The sequence below is a fragment of the Ursus americanus genome, chromosome 24, assembly GCF_024610735.1.
Source record: "Ursus americanus isolate L20-20 chromosome 24, mUrsAme1.1.p, whole genome shotgun sequence".
Classification (NCBI taxonomy): domain Eukaryota; kingdom Metazoa; phylum Chordata; class Mammalia; order Carnivora; family Ursidae; genus Ursus; species Ursus americanus.
In genome coordinates, this window is record NC_142150.1 from 30,483,398 (window position 1) to 30,505,949 (window position 22,552).

Here is a 22,552-nt window from a genome sequence, read left to right on the forward strand (position 1 = left end):
GAAAGAAGCTACTCTTCTTGCCCCAACTTCACAGTTGAGGAAACGGGCTCAGTTGGTTCATACGACAATCGGATGACAGTTCTGCCCTTGTTCCACTTCGCCATCTCTCTCCTAGGGTCCAGGAGAGGGTGGTGTTCCTAGGAAGGTGGAATTGTGGTGTGTGCGTGCCTGTGGAATGGGGAAAGGGGGAGGCCAGACACTTATAAAGTCAAACAGGGGAAACAACCAGGCTAAGGACTGGAGGCCATTGAAATCAGAAATCTCTCCAACCACTGCCTTGAGTTCTTCCAGAAACTGTCAGGCAAAGTTCCTCGTTTCCCTGAAATCCTTACCATGGGGTAGGGTTGACCCCTCCAATCCCAGACCTAACAATGGAACTGTGGAGAGCTGAGTTGGGAACTGGGGTACCCGGTTTTATCTTTGCTCTCTGCCTTTGACCCAACTGGGTTCATAGACAACTTGGGTCTATAGAACGCCTCCGAACTGAATTCCTCATCTCCAAATGGGATTGCCAAGCTCTGCCTTGCTGACCCCACAACCTTGTTATGACAGGCAAGGGGTCCTGAGGCTTTACTACTAGTAGGGGAGCTTCTATTCACCAGGCAAGGGCTTTCAAAAGAAGGAAAGGGGTTGATGTGGAGAAAAGGTTTGAGAGGTAGCTGCTGGGTTCATCCTTGGCCAGACAGGGCAGAGGCAAGGCAGGCAGGACCAAATTTGGATCCTCTCATCCACAAAGCCTCTTCATATCCCGTTTTCCAAAATAACAGAGTAAGTTGGGTTCTCATCTGGGTTCAAACCCTGGCTCAGTTAGTTGTGTGGTCGGGGGGGGGGTAGTACCACTATCCATCTTGGAGGGCTTCTGTGATGAGGCTCGAGATAATACACATTGAGTCCTTGGCACATGGTTTGGACTCAACAAATTCATACCCTACTGTCAGACCAAGGAATTCTTTCTCTCACTGGGGGGTTGGAGTGGGTATGTGGGTGGATGGCAGGGATTGCAGTGGGGTAGGCAATCTTTCGGTCCTTCAATGAGTAGTTCAAATCCCACCTCTTCAAAGAAGTCTGGCCCTAACCACTCCAGTGCTGACCTAGAATGACTAGAAATTACAGAGTTCCAAGTAACTCTGTAAGAGGTTACATAATACCAGCCCTGTATCCTACTACGAGAAAGAAAGAGCAGAGAAAAGGCAAGTGGCTTGCCCAAGGTCACACAGCTGGCTGACGTGTCTCTTAGTCCAGAACTCATTCTTATAATGTAGAAAATTCTAGTGTTCATAACTATGCAATAGCTCTACACACTGTTTTGTATTACTTGCTTGCCCATTTAATCTTTTGGTTTTGTCTCTGTTGGGACAGTAATTCTACAAACCCCAGAGGATCTGGAACAGAGTCGGGCACACAAGAGATGGTCAAGAAATAGCTGTTGCTGGGGCTCAGTCGATTGAGCGTCTGCCTTTGGTGGCTCAGTTGATTGACGTCTGCCTTTGGTTCAGGTCATGATCCCAGGGTCCTGGGATGGAGCCCTGTGTCAGGCTCCCTGCTCAGCGGGGAGCCTACCTCTCCCTCTCCCTCTGCCCCTCGACCCCTCTCCCCAACTCATGCTCCCTCTCTAATAAATAAAATCTTTTAAAAAAGGAAAAAAAATTGCTGTTGCTGGCAAAAATCCCTGGGATGGCTCTGTTTTTCTTGTATACTTCCGTAAGAGTTGGGGCAAATATCCTTCTCCCACTTTCTAACTGGCTTGAAACTCAAAGTGACCCACAGGAGGGCCTACAGCAGACCCTTCAGCCACTGTATTAGGGCACAAAGTAAGGGGGAGCCTGAGCAGCCAGCAAAGGGCATCTTTGAGGGATGCCTGTAGACAAGACCAAGCTCCCTGCCTGGCCAGCGCAGACACCCATGATGGGTGGTTTCAGGGACTAGAGAAGATCCAGCTTTTTGGCCACAGTCACATCTTCACTCCAGACCCACAGTCCTGGGTAGGAAGCAATCAGGATGATTGACTTTCCGTCATTCCTACCTACCCACCTGTCACTGTTAAGGCTGCCCCAATCCTTAGCGGGCCTGGGGAAGCAGGAGGTCGCGGGGCACAGAGACCAGGTATGAAGCACACGTGGCGGCCCGTACCTGACCGGCTTCTTCTGCTGAAGCAACAGACAGGGCTCCCCACATAGGACAGCAGCACTAGAAACAGTGCCTGACAGAACCCGGGCCCCGCTTAGTTCAATGACCCCCCTCCCCCCGCCCCCCCATCACCACCCCCTCCTCCATCCTCCATGGAAACAAACAGAGAGGAGCCTGGTGAGGGGCATGTCATCATTTTAATGATGTAGATCTTTGGTGTTTCCCTCATTAGCAGTCAGACTATCCCCTCTCCTCCCACCACAATGTTTCTATGATGAGTTACAAAGAGAAAAGAAATCACATTTTCATACTAAAAACAAAATAATCAGAGCCTTGATTTCTCCACTAGAAACTACACGTACAGTTCAAGATTCCACATGCAACACCTTAAGTCACAGACCGAGACCTCACACACTGACCTGGAGTCTCACCCCCTCCCCCAGCCTGGGGCTGGCTTTGGCCTGGGCTCACATAACACTGCCACCCACAGGTGCTGCTCTGGGGGCCGGGGGGGGGGCAGGGGGAGAGGAGCTTGGTGGACAAGCCCCGGGGGCTGGCCAGCCTACACCCCCCACTCCTGAGTGAGGACCTGCCCACCATCCCTTGACCCCATCCTGTATCAGGCAAGCAGGCTGCCCCCTTCACTCCACGGTTGTCCCCCCATTTGTAAGTGCAGAAAGTCCCTATCTTCAGGAATCTGGGAGCCTGGCCTGACCCCTGACTGTGGTCTCTGTGGGGTAAGATGATAGAGGCTAAAGCTCTGGAAGGCTCAGAGATGGAGGTGGTTCCTGGGGGCCAGGCTGCTCCTCCTGCTCTTGGGCTCCTAGTGGCTCTGCCCATGCAACAGGGGGACAGGGCAAAGCTGCCCCACTGGCCACTGTCCCGGATGGTTTGGCCCAGATCTGGAAGACAGTTCACCCTTCTGGGGCTCTCTGCCCAGGGGTGAGTCTCTTAAGCCATGTTTCCACGAGAAAGGGGGGTTCATGTCAGGGATACCCACTTCCTCCTCCATTCACACAGAGCACAGCAGTATGGCTCCCCTGGGCTCCAGATCCTGGAAGGTTCTAGTCCCCTGAGGCAAGCCTTGCCCATTTGACTGCCTCAAGCCCACTGCCTCTGACTTCACTCGACCCCCCACCCTCTTGCTCCTGTTCCCTGATGCAGCCCGCAGCTCTTCCGCGTGTACAGTTCCCAGTCAGCTGTGAGGTCCGGTTTCTGCTCAGCGGTTCGAGGGGGAAGCACCAGTGCACACATGTGTCTCTACCTGTTCCGGGGCTCCCTGCTGGGGCCTGCAGCTTCCCCCCTGCCGCTGCCACCGCCATCGGCAAGGTGGTTGTTATTGGTCAGGTCGCAGTGCAGGGTTGGTCCTTCGGTGCCGGGGAGGGGGGCGGGGACAGGGGAGGAAGGCGGCAGGGACGGCTCCCGCGCGGGGGCGCCAGGCTGGTCCCAGGAGGCTGTCCGGGGGCTCAGGCCCCGCTCTGCCAGCTGCCCAGGCTCCGGGAGCAGTCCCCGAGAGGCAGAGGGCCGGGGAGAGGAGGCGCGGGCAGCTGTGGGCTCAGCGCCGGTCTGGGAGCCGCGGTGGATGCGGTGGCTGACAATGATGCTGTTGCCGAAGCCGCCCATGGAGGCCATGGTGGTGCTCTGCTCCCGCTGCACCACGGCCGTCATGCCCCCTTCCGCCATCAGCCGCTGGATCCTGCTGAGGGCGTCTTCCCCGCTCGCACCAGACTCCGAGCCCTCGCCTGGAAGGTAGGAAGCAAAGGACAGAGGGAGTTCGTGGCTGACCAGGGCCACTGAGGCAGGCAGGCCACCGTGAGAAGATAGGGGATTCTCTGCCAAAAGCAGAAACGAGAAGAATCCAATTCCCTCCTTCGGAGAATCAGACACTTGAAAGCTAGACAAGACTCCCCAAAGGGTCATAATTCCCATTTCTCTTCTATTGGTGGGGAAACTGAGGCTGAGGATGGCACAAGGTGGAGAAGGCCACTCAGCCAGTTAAGAGGCAGAGCTGGACAAGAAGGCAGGCATTTGGCTTCGACCCTTCTGGCACAAGTGGCAGGCTAGTCACTACATGAACGAACGTGGCCAGGGTGGACACAGATGGCTTGCTTTGTTTGCCCTCTCCCTGACCGGGTACCTGGGGGACCCGGCCCAGAGAGAGGGCGTGCTGCCTGGTCTGTGGAAAGAGAGGGCAACCCACAGCGTGTGGCCCAAAGGCAAATAGTCCACTCTGCCTCGTTTCAAAGCTGTGCTGTCTTCTCTCAGTGTTATTCTGTTTACTTCCTAAAAGCCCACGAGGAAGACTAGATTTTTAACTGTTCCCTAGAAGGCATTCTGTCTCCTCTCTTCGTCTTTCCAAAACCACCAGCTTTCCCAAGCTGTTTCCCATTTACCGTTCTCCTTGGGTTGGGCTGGATGCCTGATACCTTCATCCTTCCCTGGAGACAGCCAACTGCCCAGGCCTGAGGCTTCAGCCCACATCTTCAGGGAGGGAAGAGAAGGTTCTGTTCCTTCCCCAAAGGCCTGGCCATTCCCACTCCCCTTGTGTGGGAGCAGAGGCGGCTCTGGCTCAAATCCGTTCTGCACTCACTAGCTGTGTGACCTTGGACAAGTCCCTTAACATCCACCTTGCACAGTGCCGGGCCGAGGAAATGGGATAATGGGCACGGTGGGCACTTGGTGGCGGCTATGGTGATTAACCTGGGGTCTAGGAGTGGGGTTCCGTCCTGAGGGCCCCTCCCTCTGCCTGTACTCAGTTCCCTGGCTGCCCCAAGCCAGTGGGCAACTACAATCAAGGCCCCCAGGCTGCCAGGGCTGGCACTACCTATCAATTTATTTCCTTCAGCTACTTGCTGGCCAGTTTGGGATTTTGCAGATTTGGGGGCGCTGATGGTGAGGGTTTTTCTTTTTTTGGATACTTATTGTCAACAGCTATTTTTGTAAGACTTTTTTTGCTCCCTCCCTGTCCAGTCCCTTTTCTCTGCTTGCCTTGTTAGAGCTGGATTTCCAGCCAGCCAGTTTCACAGCTTCGCGTGTCTAAGGCCCCATTAGATCTTTCCCTCCTTGTTAGCGCCTAGCAGCCCCAGGCCATGGGCCTTCGTCAGGCGGTTCTCTTCAGCACTAAGCAGTGGGGACTCCACCTGAATTGTCACTTGCCTGCGGCTTGCTTTTCTCCCCTTTTCTCCCCATCAATGCTACCCATTCACCCCCACCCCCTAAGGTGGCTGCCCTTCCCTGTTTCCCCCTCAGATAGCTCAGTGCCAACTCCCAGGGCAGAAGAAAAGACTCCAAAGGGCTCTCAGCACTTCTCTCAGGGGGGCAAAGCCTTCTAATAGTGGGGCCGAGGGTAAGAGGAAAGGTCAACTAGGGCCTCAGTGCCAGCACAGCTTCCACCCTGTGAGCCCCGGGGACCTCTCTGTGCTCGCCGCCACCCCCGCTGCTTTCCAAGAACTCTGCACACTGAGGGCCCCCCCAGCTGGGTCTGGGATGTGCGAGGGGCTGGCCCGAGGCCTGCTGGCATCGGAGCTCATTGCGTTGGGCTCTGTGCCTAATGAACTATCAGCTCTTTTCACAAAAGCTCACTTCCAGGGGCAGGACAGGGCTGCCTTGGGGCCCTATGGGCGGTGCCACAGCCAGGTCCTCCGGGAGGCCCTCCTGCCCGTTCCAGCTGCACCCGTGGCTCTGGCCTCTGCCACCTCTCACCCCGACTGTGGCTGTATTTCTTGGCTGGTCTTCTTGCTTCTTACCTCTTCCCTTTCCACCCAGCCTCCATGCTGCTGCTATTACCATTCTAATTAAGCTCAGATTTGCTGAGTTGTAATTAAGTCCATAATCCGTCTAAAACCCATAGCTCTAAGAGTCCTCAAAGTTGTCAAGACTCCTTAGCCTGACATTTAAGGGCCCTCTCTGGTAAGGTCCTCGCCACTTCCCTGACCATCCTCCCTTCCTGCACCAATAACCTTACCAAAGCCAACGGGGCACACTGTGTGCCTGCCTGTCCCTGCTCACACACACTGGGGACACCCTGGGAATGTCAAGGTCAATGTAAATACCATCCCTCCCACCTGGCCTTCTGTGGACCTCAGCCGGGAGTGGCTGCTCCCTTCGAGCCCTCGCAGTGCCCCATCCGTCCGTGCGATTATCTGTGGCTGGGGTATCTCCCTCCTGGGCTGGAAGTCCCCAAAGGTCTCAGAGTAAGTTTTATTTATCTTTCGGTCTGGTGTCTAATGCATGGTCTTGCACTTGGTGTCTGTCACATGAATGTGTGGCTGAATTAAAGGGCTCCCAGGCTGATTACAGGTGCTCCAGACTAAGGTAGTGTGTGAAACCTGGTCACATGTCACCCCTCTGCTGTTAGAGAAGTACTTAAGCATTTGTCTCCTTTCTGGACTTGCTTTTGAAGGAAGAGACAATGGCTTCATCTCTGAATCTGCTTCTCTCTGCAATACCTTTGGATTCATGGTACCTTATGACTGATACTGTGTTAGGCAAGTGCTCAAAAGAGACTAGACGGAAGAAGTTAAACTTATTCCCATGGACGGCTTCCTCACACAGCTGTGAGCTGTGCTTCTCTCTCGGGGACTCCAAGCCAAGGCTAAGAGCCACTGGAGGCACTGGCACATTTTTCAAGAAGAAAACACACTGGAGCCTGTGGGAAGAGGCAGCTGTGGCCAGGGATTCAAGCTATTAGCTCTAGGAGCAGGGGTGGCCACAGAGGTTAATTCTGCTGTCTCCTTCCCTAGCAAGAGCCTTTATCTTTGAAAAATGGGAAACTGAGTTAGTGTTGACAGGACATCTTTTCCTTGGCAAGTTCTAAGGTGCTTTCTGGATGCAGAGGCTAGGATGGGATCAGCAAGTTCCCATAATGCCCTGTAACTACATTTAATTCTGGGGCTTTCACTGCCCAGAAGAGGGAAGCCAGGCTGAGTGGAAGGAGGATATGCCCTTCCTGCCCTCAGGGGACACTCCAGCCTTCTAGCCCCTCGCCTTCCACATTTGCTTTTTCTCTGGCACGGGGCCCAGGCTACGGCGGCAGGGCTCTCATCTTCACCAGACAAGAAGAGGCCCAAGCAACCTTTCTCCAGGGTCAGAGACAGAGAGGAGTGCGGTGCAGCCAAGCTCAGGGGTAGGCCTTTGCCTTCACTCAATCCATTCATTCTACGAACTTCCTGAGTGCCTACTGTATGCCGGGCAGGCACTGTATCAGTGTGGGGAGCAAACAGCGAGCCCACGGAACGCTCCCTTCCTTTTCTGAGAGACGGGGTAGGGAAGCTTTGAAGGTGGCCAAGCTAAAAAGCGCACACTTGCAAACTCCCCCTGTGGAGGGCTCTTCCTGGAAGTCCTGGGAAGAGCTGAAGAGACTTTAATACAATTTTTATAGAGTCAGAAAATGAAGAGTAGCCTGGAAACCCTTCTGTGCTGACGGGGAAAGGGCTAAGGGAGGCGCAGCCCCAGAACGTGAATTAGTCAGGCGGAGCCGTTTCCCCCACTAATCCATCCGGGCCTCTGGTGTGTATGGGTGCGCAGGTGGTACCCGCCCTGGCCCCACCTTCTAGCTAAGCCCAGGAGAAGGGTCAGCCAAGTGAAAGGAGGGAGGGGTCAGAGTGGAGGTGGCGGTGTGCAGAGCTGGGACACCTGCCTGCCAGATGAGGAAGGTGGGCCAGAGAGCACGTCTGCGCCCAAGGAGATTCTTGCTTCCTGGTCCCCTGCCTTGCTACCAGAGTGGCGGGAGTGGCTGGTGGTCCAGTGTGATAAGCACCTGAGAACAAGGCTCTGGCACCAGGAGAGATGACGCTGGCCAGTGACATACCTCCCCACAACCCACGCCTTTCCCCTTCTATGTGAGGGGCTCTCTGAAAGGGACCGCGATGCTGAGAAAGCCTGGGGTCCAGAGCTCGAGGCAGAGGTCCCAGGGCCCCAGGCAGATGCAGCAAGCGACCCGAGCCCACTCTGCCCGCGCTCCAGTGCCAGACGGCTATACCTGCTGAAGAGCACCTCCGGCCTCTGAAGAGTTCGCCCTCCGCCACCTGCTCTGCTCTGCGGCCAGGAGACAGGAAGGGAGTGAGGCGCTGGTCTCTGTAACTGGCCAGAACCAACAAAGAGGCATGGGCCTCAGACGGGGCCGCGGCCTGGGCCACAGACCAAAAAAAGGACTCAACTTTTAAAAAATCTCCAGCTGTGGTGGTGACAGCGGCCACTGTGTTGGGGGATGGGGTTACTCTGCCTCCCGCACACCACAGCTCTTGAGCAAATGGCTCAACACAGACCTAAAGCAGGTGTGTCTGGCTTGTCTGAAGCTCCGACCAGCAAGGGGCTGGGACGGGGGTGGGGGGGTAAGGAGAGTGACTGAGTGAGAACAACCTGCTTAACACAGCTGCCGACAGACTCCAAAGTGGCTCGAGCTCTGCCGCTGGGAAGTGCTAATTGGTTCTCAGAAGTGCGAGGCCAGCACAGAGCCGGGGCTGAGGCTGGCTGAGCTGCACCTGCCGGAGGTGAAGGAAGGCCTGGTGGTGTGCCGGCTGCAGCCGGAATGGAAGGAGCCGCGGGTGTTGTCGCGGCTTGACAAGCTACCCTGCGGGCTGGTCCTGGAAGCCCAGGCCTGGTGTGCTTGTCCCCAGAACAAGAGCCTGCAGCATGGAGTCTCTCTTGCAGTCTTTTCCATCTAGGCCACTTCCTACGTGCTCTCTCTGGAAGAACAGCCTGGGTCCTCCAAGTTTTATAGAAGAGAGGTCAGGGGACTTGGTGGGAGCTGAGCAGAGCTGTAAGAGCAGCTCAGCCTGCTGGAAACAGTGACCCAGATCAGGGAAATGCTGTTCCTGCCTGAGGAGGCTCCTCACGCCACCAGGGAACATTCCCCAGGCAGGTAAGAGGGTGCTCCTTCGGAGAGGGGAGGGCCCTGTCTCAGCACCACCTGTCTCTATGAAGGGACCGGGAGGGGTCAGATGACCCCCAGTCCTATTTCCCCTCTAGAATTATGTGACTCTTACCTTCACCAGGACCTGAAGCTGCTGTCCCTGGCTCTTGTATCTCCCTCTCCGTCTGTGTTTCGGCATTCTGCAGCTGAAGGGCCAGAGTTTGGGTGCCCTGAGATGTCACGGAGGTGGTGGGGTTCCGGGGCTGCAGCCCAATTGCATTCATCAGACCCATGTCTCTGTCTGTCCTCCATGTAGCTCTGCTGGTTCTAGGGAGAGAAAGGCAGACGGAAGTCAGGCACGGCTTGGGACAGCACACCTCACAGAGTTCCACTTGTTCCCCATCAATCCTCAGGGCACAGCCCCCTGGATCAGAGCCTGCAGGCTCAAAAGACAAGCCCTATGCTCCTGCAGCTCTCCCCCCCCCCCCCCCCGCCCTGATGGCAGGTAACTCCTCCAGATCAGGCCAAGCTCGGGGACAATGAGAGGAGGCTGCAGAACCACCCGATTCTGCAAACCAGCTAGTTCCGTCACTCCCTTAGGCAGTGAGTGTCCTTTTGGGGAGGTAGAGGTGGCTGACCTTATGACTCTTACTTACATTCAGGAAGCCACCAGCTGACATCTGTGGGACAAAGGGTGAGCAGCAGCAGAAGGACCTTTCCTCTGTTAGCTTTCTTCCTTCTAACTATATGCCGACAACATTCAGTTTAAATTCTTGGCATTTTCCCTGGATCTCCACTTTAGAGGAAAAGCCCTTCTGGGCTCCTTCAGGGCCTTCCTGCAGCAGACCCTTGAAGGTAGGCAGCACAAGCTGACCTATGAGTAAGGCCCAGGCCCAAAGCTAGCACCCCTCTTCCCTTGGGCATTTCCCAGGCACTGACCCCTTGGGATAGTGAGACCTGGCAGCAGAGGGAACCCAGGACTTCCATGACAGGCACCAGCCACTCATTTCTAGCTGCTTCTGGGGACTGTTCCTCTAGCTGTGCCCTGTAATTCCTCTAGGAAGCAGTGATTGCCTGAGGTGTACTACTGCACTTTCTGTCAGAATGTTTCAGTCTACATTAATAAATTAAGTGATAAGAGGGTCAGTACCAGGTTTCTACTCTCTAACTGAACCCTGGGGAGGGTCTGTCTCTGGGCTACAGCTCTGAGCAACTTGGTCCCCGAGGCCCTGGCCACCTGCCGCACTGTCCACAGATTCTCCTTAGGCCATGAGCACACTTCCTAGAGACAGCACCCTGCCTAGTGCTCTGTCTTCCCCGCCCCACCCCGGGGTGCCCAGACACACGGCCAGGATGGGAAAGGGCCACAGGATGTCCTAGTTTGTTCTCAATCAAGACTCTAAGAGCAGAGGTTTTATTCTCCTTCTTAGTCATAGAATCCTTTTCTCAAATGAAGCTGCAAAAGCTCTCAATGCATGAAGCAGATCAAAGAGGAGCCACTGTGGCTGGGGGGAGGCTCCCAGAGAGGCCAGAGCAGTCTGAGGGCACTGCTTGAGAGCCCATCTGAACAGGAAGAAGGGGACAGGCCTCCAGCAGCTGTGCCCTCCTCCTTCCCAAACTCACCCCGGCCTTTCACTGCTCCTGCTGCCGGAGTGGACCGTGAAGACAGTCTCGTTGAGCTGGTCCCAGTAGTACTCAACACCAGAGTTTAAGGCCCTGAAAATCCATTGGGAAAGGTGGAGGAGAAAAGGTGGAGAGCATTAGAGGGAGAATGGCCAGAACTCCTCACACCTCCTGGGCTTTGTGGACTGTGGCCCGGCAGCCCCCTGTAGTCTCTCATGGGGCTGAGCTGAGAGCAGGCCTAGAGATTCCCACCAGGATGCTTAGTACTGGAGCAATGCAGATGACTCTCCAACAGCCCAACTATCTGTAGTGGTGGGTTTTTAGCCTCTTTCTTCCTCTGAACAATGCCTAACCAGCTCCTCCTTGGGCCTAAGAGATAGCTGAAAAATAGCCAGCCCATATGTGAACAGTGGGCTGAGTGTTCTGCAGACACAAAGAAAGGAGCTAAGATGGCAACTGAGAGGTGGGGAGGCCTGGAGAGACAGGGTGCTACAGACAGCCCTGCCTAAAGTATGGGCTTCATGCTCCAAAACGGAGAAAGTGCAGGCTCTTGCCACTGGGTCTTCCCTGCTGCCGTGGGGTAGGAAGATAGGAAAATGAGGCCCCTTACCATTCTATCTGTCCAGTTCTCCCGCTGCCAACCTTGCCCTGCTTCCTCCTTTCCCTGTAATGGACCATCAGGCCATTTCTTCGAATCTCACATGGGCACCACTACCAGAAGGGAAGCAGTAGCTTCTCATGTTTCTACAGTGACCTGCCACCCCGGGCAGCAGTCCTGTTACACAGACTGCTTTGCTTTCAAGAACTCCTTCTTGGAAGAGGTGTTACCTAGCAGTCACCGTGGTTGAGCGTGGGGTGCTGTTAGTGAAGGTGGGGACAGGAGATGGGCAAGACGTGTCTGAGCCCATCAGAACTCTGGTGTCCCTGGGGCACCTGGCCAGCTCCGTCGCAGAGCACGCGACTCTTGACCTCGGGGTCGTGAGTTTGAGGCCCACGTTGGGCACAGACCTCACTTAAAAACAAAAAGAAAACTGGGGTCCTTTTGGAGACTGTTAAGAGATATTAAAAACAACCGGCTCTGCTCCTAAATGGGATGGGGCGTGCACCCGTGCTTGAAGAGCTGTGCCACGGACCGAACTGTATCCCCCTCCCCCAGCGTGACTGCAGCTGGAGAGAGGGTCTTTAGGAGGTAATTAAGGTTAAATGAGGCCGTAAGGGTGGGGCTCTAACCCAAAAGGACTGAGGCTTTGTAAGAGGAGTAAGCAAGTGGGGCACCTGGCTGGCTCAGTCAGTGGGGCGTGCAACTCCTAATCTTGGGGTTGTAAAGTGTGAGCCCCATGTTGGATGTAGAGATTATTTAAAAACAAAATCTCAGAAAGAAGAAGAAGAGTAAGAAAGAGATCTCTTTCTTCACCACGTGAGGACACAGTGAGAAGACAGCCCTCACCAGAACCCCACCCTGCCGGCTGCTGCTCTCAGACTTCCAGCCTCCTGAACTGTGAGGATGTAAATTTCCGTTGGTTAGGACCCCCGTCTGTGGTGTTCTGCAATGGCTGCCCGAGCTAAGACAAGCTCTGACAAAAGCCAACTCTTCTACCTAGAGGTCTTGGCCATCTTCCTTTAATGGCAGAACTTCTTCAACAAAGAGCAGAGAACTCAAAGCTAATGGGTCACGAGGAAAAGGCCAGCTGTAGGGGGAGCGATATCGGGATTAGCCAGGATGGGCACCTGACAGGGCCTGGATGACGAGGGACCATGTGTCAGGAGGCCATGCTACTGCAGGTGAGAGGGAACAGGCCTAGCCAGAGCCCCTCGTCTGTCTCTCGAGGGTCATGAAGATTCTGGGGACTGGGCTTCACCTGAGGGCACATGAGCATCTTTGGAGGGAAAGAGCCGCAGCCAAATGCAGGTGCTCTTCCTTCCCTGCTCTGGTCTAACTGCTCTTGGCTATGCCGGGGGCCCGCAGGGCTGGGAATTTGGTGTGATCTTCTTCAGACCATCCCTTTAAAAAGGAGCAGCTCCTTCCTCTTCAGAGCATTCAGCTATTTTTGTGGGCGTCGTCTGAGAAGAGCAGCGGCACTGCAGGGCACGGGTGAAAGGAGAGGACCTTTCACGAGGGAAGAGGCAAATGGCCAGAGAGCGACAGCAGAGGCCTCCAAAAACAAAGCCATCACTGCAGCTTTTGCTGAGCAAATCCTGGCTGCATGAGGCCCCATATGAAGCCAGCTGCCAGGGAGCCTCTGATTTACAAACTTGTCAAGATTTATTGACAGGTGGCAGTACCATCTGGGGCCCTGCCAAATCCTTCCTCTGTAATTCCTGCTAGCCAGGGCTGGTTAGTGACAACAAACTGTCCACACTAGACCTACACTGAGCCATGCACTGCACGACCAGGAACCTTCCTTCTGGTCTCAGAAGACAGGCCACCTGAAGGCCCACTCTCTGGGCTGGGACTGTCAGTGTGATGCTGATGGTCAAAGGGTCCCCTCAAACACTTTCCACCTGGCAGCATGCATCGTCAGCTCAGAGCTGCAGAGTCGGGACATTCAGTGATGAGGTCGACGGCCAAGCCAAAAGAGACAACGGAGACTGGCAGATGTGCTGCTCCAGCCTCCCCATCCTTTCTGCCCCCCACCAGCAAGTCTACGGGAGCCCGGACCTGCTCTACTTTCTGCAGTCAGAGCACCCTGACTACAACAAGCTCATATTTTTGAAAGTTTGATTAAAATTCTAGGTACTGGACCAAGGATCAGAGCTGAAGACACCCTCCCTACTGAAACTCCAAGCCTTCAATAGCCAGTATCACTGATTTCCGTCTACAAGCTGAAGAATGCTCTCAACCATCTCCTTTCTCCTTGGGTCTTAGTAAGGATCAGTGAGTCACCATTGGCTCCAGGTTCTTCCTGGAAGTCAGGCAAACACACAAAGGGATGAGGAAGCGGGGAAAGCCCGAGCACGGTCAGCCTTTTCAAAGGGACTGACTTCCTCTTCATCCCGGTCTTCCTTCAGCAGCATCTGTAAGCTGTGCTTCTGGGTTGGGCTCAGTGACTCCCTCACAGGTGGGACCTTCTGGGCTCCCTGAACATAGCTAGGAGCCGGCCTGGCTTTCTCAGTGGCGACCACACTCTCATGCAGATTATGGCTCTGAACTCAACTTTTTTTTAAAGATTTTATTTTTAAGTAATCTCTACACCCAACATGGGGCTCAAATTCACAACCCCGAGATCAAGAGCTGCACGCTCCACTGACTCAGCCAGGCAGGCGCCCCTGAACTTCTAGGGAATACTGCCTTTGAGAACATTCTTCTTTCATCTATCACTTACACGGCTGTCTCTTTGGAAAGAAGGACAGGCATTTAGCCCCGCTGTCTCTGCAACGCGGGAAAAAGTTGGCACTGGCTCTTGTGGGACAGCCGCAAAGATGAAGTCTCTGTAGGTAGCTCCCCTTTTGATTCAGGGGTGTGCCTTTACCTTCCTTGGTCAGTGATGCTTGACTGCAATCACTGTTTACAGCGGTAGCTTCCTCTTAAGGGAGAGGCCTTGTCAGGGGTCCCACACTCAGCCGGGGGGCCAGATGCCCCACAGTCCTGGCCTAGTTTCTTCTGGCATGAGTCCCTCAATTCTGTCTTCAGAGCTGACTGTGTGAAGCGGTGGTCTTCCCAGCAACACCTCCCCCCCATTTGTATGGCTGATCTATGAAGCCGGAAGTGAGCAAGCACCCCCTCACATCAATCTGGTACTTCACTCCCACTATGGTTATCGGTGGGGGTGTTGGCTGGGCTGGCAGTCAGCCAGAGGCACAGCAGCAGCTTGGGAGGAGTGGCGGGTGGGGGAGCAAAGCCAAGGAGAAAGGAGTGCCTCACTGCTAGGAAGGGTGGGGTGACCAGGCTATCAGCCACCCTAATGGCTCCATACATGGGCTACGAGGCCAGTTGTTCATCTCTTCACCTGTCATCAGAATTTCTTGCCCTGGAGCGATGGGAGTATTTCCTGAGGCCTTGTTCTACTGTCAATGGGGTTTTAGTGCCACCAAGAGATGCCCAACGGGCTTGTGACCTCTGTCTTTGTGCTTGGAGAGAGTGTGGAAGCTACGACAATGGAGGAGAAATCAAGAGGCAGACTGAGGGCACAAAGCGGGTGCCACTGCCTGTGTCTGTGGACAAAGGCAGACAACCACCTGTTCCAGAGGGAGGGCTGTAACCCCGGCCTGGCCGGCCGGCTGCCGTACCCTGGGGAACAGGTGTGCCGGAGCTCTGTCACAAGGGGAAGGGCGCTGAGCCTCAGGCAGCTGCCCACCAGAGAGACGACAATCCCGAGCTCCTACTGCCCTATTCGTTTGTTCTCCTTGTTCTAGGCCAGAGACTGACCACAGACTGTTCAAAAGACGTGAACATTCTCGCTTCTCCTCTCTCATTTCCCTCTGTGTCAATCACCTGGCCCGCTGACATGCCTCAAAGTGATCTAGAGCTGCATTCTTCACCTGCGGTCTTAAGGGAGCTATGAAATTATATGGGTGTTCTTGTGGTGTATTTTTCTGTGGAAGAGCGTATATGGTTTCCATCAGAATTTTACAGTTATTCATGATAGAAAAAAGGTTAAAAAACCAACTGTAGGAAAGAGCTCAAAACTGGCAAGTCAGGAAGCCTAATTCTGCCACTGATCCTTTGGGAGGCCTGGGTGAGTCTTCCCGTCTTTACCTGAATACTGAAGCCAAATACCACAGATATGAAGGGGACTGAGAAGCGGAGAAGCTCCGAACAACTTAGGACAAAGTCATGTCTGTCTTAATTTATACAGTTCCCTCAAATATATAGCCCTAAGACATGGGGCATTTGCCAGAATGACCCAAGAATTCAAGAGAAACAGCAACCCCACACAGGCCGGCCAAGCTAGCTCTCTCTCGGGCCAACACACCTTGGGGTGAGGTGGGCCACTGTTCGTGGCGTCCAATGCTAGTGCCCCCTTGCTCGGTGAGGAAGAGGCCTGGGTTCCTGCAGCTACACTCCCCAGGCAGTCCAGCATGGCTCCAGCCTGCTGATGCTGGATGTTGAAAACAACATGTGGGGAGAAAAGAGAGAAGAGAGGCCAAAGCCAGCTTCATGTTTGGCTGAGGTGTCTGTGACTCACACCGAGTGTGGAGGCCGGGGTTACAGACATAAAAGCTTTTGTGGGACCACAATGAACTGGAGGTAGAGATCCTGCCTCTGTCAGAGCAGGTCACTCTTACAAGGCTAGGGGTTGGGAGTTTGGCTGGAGCTACAGATAAGACAATAACGTTGAGGAGGGATGTCTTGGAGAGACAGGGAAAGAAAGGCCTGTGACTACAGTGTTGGTTAAGAATGAAATTATGGTCCAGAATTCTGTGCCAGTTTTGGAAAAGATGCCATCAGAGGCCTCTTATGAACTCCTAAGAGGGTGAGATAAGATAATCAGTCTCATGTGCTCTGGGGAAAAAGAAAGAGTTCAGAGCAGACTGACCCCAGGACTATGGTCAGGCCAGGGGGAGGCAGAAATGGACGGATCCCACACCAGGACTAACAGTGGCACAGTCATCAAAGAGGCAGGTTTGCTTCTGGAAAGGCACTGAGGAGCTAGTGAGAGGGGCCCTCTGGACACAGAGCCTGAGGAGAGTGCGGCTGACAGAACCGCAGTCTCTGACGGCAGCCTCTCTTTGGGAAGGGCTCCAAAAATGCAGGATAGAATGAAAGAGCTGCCCTTAGAATTGGGTTTCCTTTCTCCTGAGCCACTGACCCAGCTCAGCTGACAAGAGCTCAGTCACCAGTCACCTACCAGGCACCAGAACTGACCCAAATACACACCCTAGGAAAAATCACCAAAGGCCCCATCAAAAGGCAACGCAGACACTTCCAATAGCTAGAGACCCTACCAGACCAGTCACACCATGCTCTGTGATCTGCAGAACACCCCTGGAGAAGACTCCACACCAAGTGAAGGACAGCATTAGGACGGCCTGGAGGCAGAAGTGGCATTTAGTCGGCTGGAAGCCTGCGGCGGCCCACGCAGCAATCAGCCTGATCCTCACTGAAGCACAGAGCTTCACGCACCCCACCTGGCTGGGTCTGGAAATTGATGACAGACCTGGCTGACTCCCAGGGTCTCCAGTGAAAGAACAGACCTCTATCCTCCAAAACACCAGGGGAAGGGGCAGGGGTGTCATCAGAACCTATGACAGAAGTCCTTTGGTTCCCTGTCCCCACCCACCCATTACTTCCAGACCAGATAATAAGCATTTTGATTTTAAATGGAGCTTTTCAATCTGCCTTCACTGTTATGAAGCACAAGCAGAAAGGAAAACAGGCAGGACACAGAGCCAGGCTGCTAGAGATCAGTGGCCTGACAAATTAGGGCTTTAACAATACTCTATTTCCAATTTTATTTCTTAAGTTATGTCTGTGACATTTACACAAACCCAAGACCACCTGTTGAATTTTTCAAAAAGCGTTTGGAAAAGAACCTTTGATATCTATGCTTTTGCCTGCAGGGAAACTTTACTATCACTAGGGAACCAGGGAACAAGAGAAAACAAAGGAAAAAAATACTGCCTTAGATTTAAGAAGACATAACAACTAAACCAGGCTTTTGAAGATTTCTGGGACGGAGAGCTAACCCTAGCAACCCTAAGTGAATAGGGCCCTTTACGGAGTGATGCAGAGAATGAGGCAGGTTCTAGCAGAACTTCGATTTCCCATCTACAAGACCCCACCTCACGGCCAGACCCACAGATGATGCCAGTTACTCCCGTCCTCAGCCTGGATGACCCCCTCCCGCCCATGCTGCCACCCACCCTGGGCCACTCACTCTGGTCGGCAGATCACCAGGTCTCCTTTGTTGGTACCATAGGCCAGCCCAAGCCCTGGCTCGGGCAGCCAACGGGCAGAGTTGATGCTGACATGTCTCCGCTGGTCGGCAGGCATGGGGTAAAGGACGTTGAAAACTCTCTGGGTGGGGGAAAAAAGAGGGAAGAAAAGAGAATTCGAGGAGAAACAATTTGTTACCGAGAATAACAAAGTCCCTTTTATGGCTGGAAGCAAGTTAACCACAGGGAGGAAAAAAGGCCTCTTACACATACTGGCGAACCTGGGGTAGCAGGGGGAGGCTGGGGCCCTCTTACCTTAGGAGGAAGGCTAGAACTCTCTCGAGCAAGACTAGGGGCACACCTGGACTTTTTCTGCAGGAAGCTTGCTCATGCTCTCCTTACAGCCTTTTAGCTCCTTTTATTTCCTGGTTTTAAGGCAGCCCTCTGGAAAGGCAGTCAGAACTCCACTCACCAGGAAGGCCTGCCCCTAACTTTCCCCTGACCAGACAAACCAGTGAGAGCCAACCTCAACTGGGAGTCCTGTTACCATGGAAATCACAGCTCTCACAGCAATGGGGAATTGAAGGTGATAGGGGGGCGGGAGGGGGTGATAACACCAGAGAACATTCTTAATTCATCTAATTAAAAGCAATGTTAAAACTGCTATTGTTAAGGAAACCTAAAAGGTGCACTGAGATGTAGGAAGCAGGGGAGAGGGGGCTCGTGAACACATAGGTACGTGATTCCTTTCTAGCTTATATAAATCACCATTAAATAGATCGTTTCCATTTCTCCAAGGGAGAGAGTCCCCTTTCAATAGTTGGCTTATTTCCAAAGCTACTGTTTTCTCAGGAGGCAGCTTAGCTGTGGCTAGGGTTTGAATCAGAGGTGAAAGAGAGCCTCCAATCTCTCTGGCCACTGAGCTGCACAATATTCCACAGCAACTTTAGTCAGAGACAGGGGCAGGGCAGTGGGAGAATGAGGGATGGGGACTTTCTTTTGAGTTAGAAAGCCCTGGGTTGGAGTCCTGACATCACTTCTCTAGAATAGCGACTTTTCCAGATCTCAGTTTAAAAAGAGACAGCACTTGGGGCAGCTCCGTGGCTCAGTCAGTTAAGCATCTGACTCTTGATCTCAGCTCAAGGTCGTGAGGTCAAGCCCCACACTAGGCTCCACTTTGGGCATGGAGCCTACTTAAAAAAAAAGAGACACACACCAACATCCAAATAATTGGAGAGATGAAAAGACATGATGTGTAGAAAACGCCTAGCACAGTGCAAGCTCATAGATGGTAACTGTCACGATCATTACTAGGAATCTGCATCTGGGGCTTCAAAAAACGTCATTAGGATCTATGAAAAGCATGAAACCAAGAATCTATAAATTGGAGTTTTAGTCAATGTTTTCCCTTTCAGCCTCTTCAGGTTTTAATCTATAAAACAGGGATGAACTACATCTGCCTTTCCCTGCCCCCCAATGAAGGAAAAAAAATGGAAGACCACATGAGATGTGGTTTAGAAAGTAATACTCAAAAATGAATTTAGGGCGGTATAATAATTATGACTTTTCAAATTATCCTGATGAGAGATTTAAAGAAAAAAGAAAAAAAGAAAAGAAAAAAAAGGAAGTACAAATTGAGCTAAGGGGTCTGCTGCACGTACACAAATGGCGTGATAAGGCCCGGATGTGGGAATGCTTGTTCACGTGTCTTGGGTGTCTACCTGAAAGGCCTGCACCAGGACGGGCTCTAAACGGAGAGGAGAGCAAACAGCACAAGTACTCAACATACTGACACATACACAGAGAATCCTGTTGTGAAGAATCTCCCAGGCTTTGTGGTGCTGACAAATGTGCCCGGGCCACCAGTGGCACCCTGCCAGAACGGCCCTGCTATGGTCCTGAGGTTGAATGGGTCTCTTACAAATAAGGAATTGGCTCTGTTTTGAGGCGTAAGACTGCCCCACGGCTGCTACTTTAAGAACCTCCTATACCCTCCCTTTCTGACTCAACTCCAAATGTAAGAATGAGCAAGAGTCTTTGGTCTAACTGAGGAGACTACTAAAAAAGAGCCCAGTGGAGTTTAGGAATGTCTGAACTAGTCATGTACAACCTGGCTGCTTGGACGTCGGATCATCTCTTCCCTGCCTAGACGTATCTGGGAGGCACCTTCAACCTACGGCTACGACTGCTACTCTCTACCAGCCTCAAAGACAGACTCTCCATGAAATGGCAATATCTGCCTTTGCCCTGTGCACCTAATCAACCCTTTTCCTTCAAATCGGGGGACGGGGTGTGGTGCCTTTACCCTTTCTCACAGACGTTTTCCTTCCCAGAAGAGAAATCAATGATTTCTGTCTCTATAGGTTATATGGTTAAATATGAGTTGGTAGATACACTCAGAGAACAAAGTGGCTGGGATCTAACCACTGTGACTAGAGTCACTGACTTTTTAATTTTCCTTCGCCCCAAGGGTAGGTGGCAGTGGGGGGACACCCAGGGTTGAGGGATGTGTTAATCTCAGGGGGTTGGACGAGGGGAGCTTTGGTTTTGGCCTGTGGCAGCGCTACAAAGCTTCACAAGGGGGTCTCACCTAAAGTCACAATGATTCATAACTGTAGGGAGCTGGGCGGAGAAAGCAGCCTTGCAAGAAGGGGGATAACACCGTTAGTAAAGCAGATGCTTTAAGGTTGTACCGAGTTTTTTGATGGAGGTCTCAAAGAAAAGCTAAGAGAACTCTCCTAGAAATGTTCCAGACCAGTAAAGAAGCAAATGAACCTCTCACATGTCACAAATTTATCTTTTACAGTTGCTGCAGAGGAATTAACAAGCAAATACTGTGAATTTGCTTCTAAGTACCAGAACCTACTCTGGAGACAAAACCCTCAAGAGACCAGTATGACGGATGATCCAGCTCTGGTGAGGCAAGGTCAGATGGACTGGGGGGAGGTCATTAAAGGCTGAGACCCCCATACCCTGCCGCACAGACATTCACAAGCTCCATGGCTATAGTAGTCATGGGGCATCGATTTGTCCTCAGACTATGGCAGTCCCCCTGGTCCCCGAACCCTGTCAAGGCCTTAAACACCGTTGAAAGGGCAACTCCCAAGTGCCCATCTCTTCCAACGTTTGGGTATTAGACTAAATCCTGCTTTGTGGCGGGAAGCCAGAAAATGCCACGTGAGGATCAGCAGCCTCCAGGACTCCTGATAAGCACTTGCTTGCTTATCACACTATAATGTGGGGGTGGGAAGGAGGGAGGAGACAGCAAAACATATGGGGGGGGTGGGTAATGAGAGCACAGAGGATATGGAATAGGTAGGACTCAGATTTACAGCCCTGAGTGGCCATCCAGTCCAATACTTCTGATTTCACACATGTCTGAAACTAAAGGAGCCCGGGGGAATGAGAAGCTGGCCCATTTTCAGAACCACCCAGAGATGTAGTTTCTACTCCATTCTCTGGCTGGAACTCTCAAAGCACCCTCACTGAGGGGGGTATACTCCTCACAATTAGTCAGCCCCTGCGACAAGAAAAGTATCTGCTCAACTAGTTTCCCAATGCGGCAGGAGGTTCGGTAGCTCTGGCTACTCCCACACCATTTAGGGTTTTGGGAAGCAGTCTTTCCGACCCAGCGGCTTGGGGAGCAGCTCTGGTTCTGTAATCTCAAGGTTCATCGGCACTGACAAGACAGAAGATCTGAGATCGTGTTAAGGGACAGCTCTGTCCTTCCCTAAAAGGCACCCCAAATATATCTCAAGTAAAGGTTTCCTTAACACTCGTCAAGGACAAAGCTGGGTGGCCTGCCAAAAAACACTTCTTTCTCTTCTTCCCCATGAAGCTGTACCACCACGTTCCATGACACTGGAGGATGGTTCTCGGGACCTGGAGACCCTTTGTGGGGCTGGATGTGAAACCCAGCTGCTGATTCGTGTTGACAGAGTCCTGGTTTCACCTGTCTCGGCTTCAGCTGCTACCTGGTAGATGACAAATGCTCACAGCAACACCCCTCCCCAAGCAGACTGTTCTCATTTCTGTCTAACATCTAGGAAAGGAATTGGAATCAATATGCTAGAAGGAGAGTCAGTGCAGTCTCAGCACGTCACCAGGGAATGAGTCAGGTCGCCGAGATCTTTACGGTTCCAAGGGAGTGGGAGAAGATAATGCTTCTTCTACTTCTGGGATCCAAGACCATCTCTTGTACTCCTTGCCCTTCCATCCCTCAAACTCTAACAGCAAGTAGGAGCAAAAGAAAACAGTTCCCACACCAAAACTAAAGGGGTCTTGTTTCTTGTTTAGAGGTGGACAGGAAATGAATGAGAGTTGCTCAGCAGGAAACCTTCTTCTCCACCCTTTCAAAACTTAGAGGAAAAATGTATTGCTGCCCTCAACAAGATGTTTTCTTTTCGCCTGCATATCAATAAAGCTTAGACCATTAGTCCAAGCAGCAAACAGCACTGTTCAGATCAGCTCCGATAAGAAGCCGAAAGAAAAAACTTTGTGGCTATCTTGTTTGGGTTTGGGAATCTCATCTGTAAAACTGGAATGGCTCCACGGTGGCAAGAGGTCGCGTGCACTCAGCAGATCTTTCCTCTTTTAACTGAGACAATGGAAGCTGGTGGTAGGAAGGGGACAACTGGAAATGGAGGCTGGAGGGGCCAAGACAGAAGGTGCAAGCCAAGGGGGCTGTGAGGAAGAAAGGAAATGTGAAGAGGAAAAACGCCTTCTCGGTAATGATGGAAATCAGGGGAGGCCTTAAGCTTTTAGGAAGGGTTACTAGAGGAAAATTAACTCTCTGGGAAGAGGGAGAAATCAATGGAAAGCAGATGATAAGAGACAGCTGACCTTTCCACTGGAAATGGATGGCTACACATCTTGTCAGAGGCTGAGAAATGCACACTTCTCAGAGCAGGAGAGGGGAGAGCCTCTGGTCGTCCTTTCTTCCTTTCGAGCTACTGATTTGCTTAGATTCATGAATTACTGAAGTTTCTTCATCCCTAGGAAAATCTTGATTGTTTTTCAGAAATTTCCATTTCTTTTCTTGTCTCTAAGCCTTCTTTATATTCTACTTAGGAATTTAGAACTTGTAGGAGGTTGATTTTAAAGTGACCATTTAAAAATAAGGGGCTCCTGGGT

General features: G+C 52.5%; 1 protein-coding gene across 11 annotated transcripts in view; it reads right to left on the reverse strand.

The window, feature by feature from the left end:
• Window positions 1-2,305: 2,305 nt before the first annotated feature.
• AMBRA1 (autophagy and beclin 1 regulator 1) overlaps window positions 2,306-22,552 on the reverse strand; it is a 164,477-nt gene continuing 144,230 nt past the window's right edge. For 10 of the 11 annotated variants that reach the window (XM_045808699.2, XM_045808697.2, XM_045808695.2 and 7 more), the window contains 4 exons: window positions 17,422-17,561; window positions 10,604-10,696; window positions 9,114-9,307; window positions 2,306-3,869 (listed from right to left, as the gene is read on the reverse strand). In XM_045808699.2, the coding sequence (XP_045664655.1) occupies window positions 3,388-3,869; window positions 9,114-9,307; window positions 10,604-10,696; window positions 17,422-17,561 (909 nt within the window). In that variant the 3' untranslated portion in view covers window positions 2,306-3,387. Of the gene's footprint in view, window positions 3,870-8,107; window positions 8,209-9,113; window positions 9,308-10,603; window positions 10,697-17,421; window positions 17,562-22,552 lie in introns of all 11 variants that reach the window. The other variant, XM_087854789.1, reaches the window with a different exon arrangement.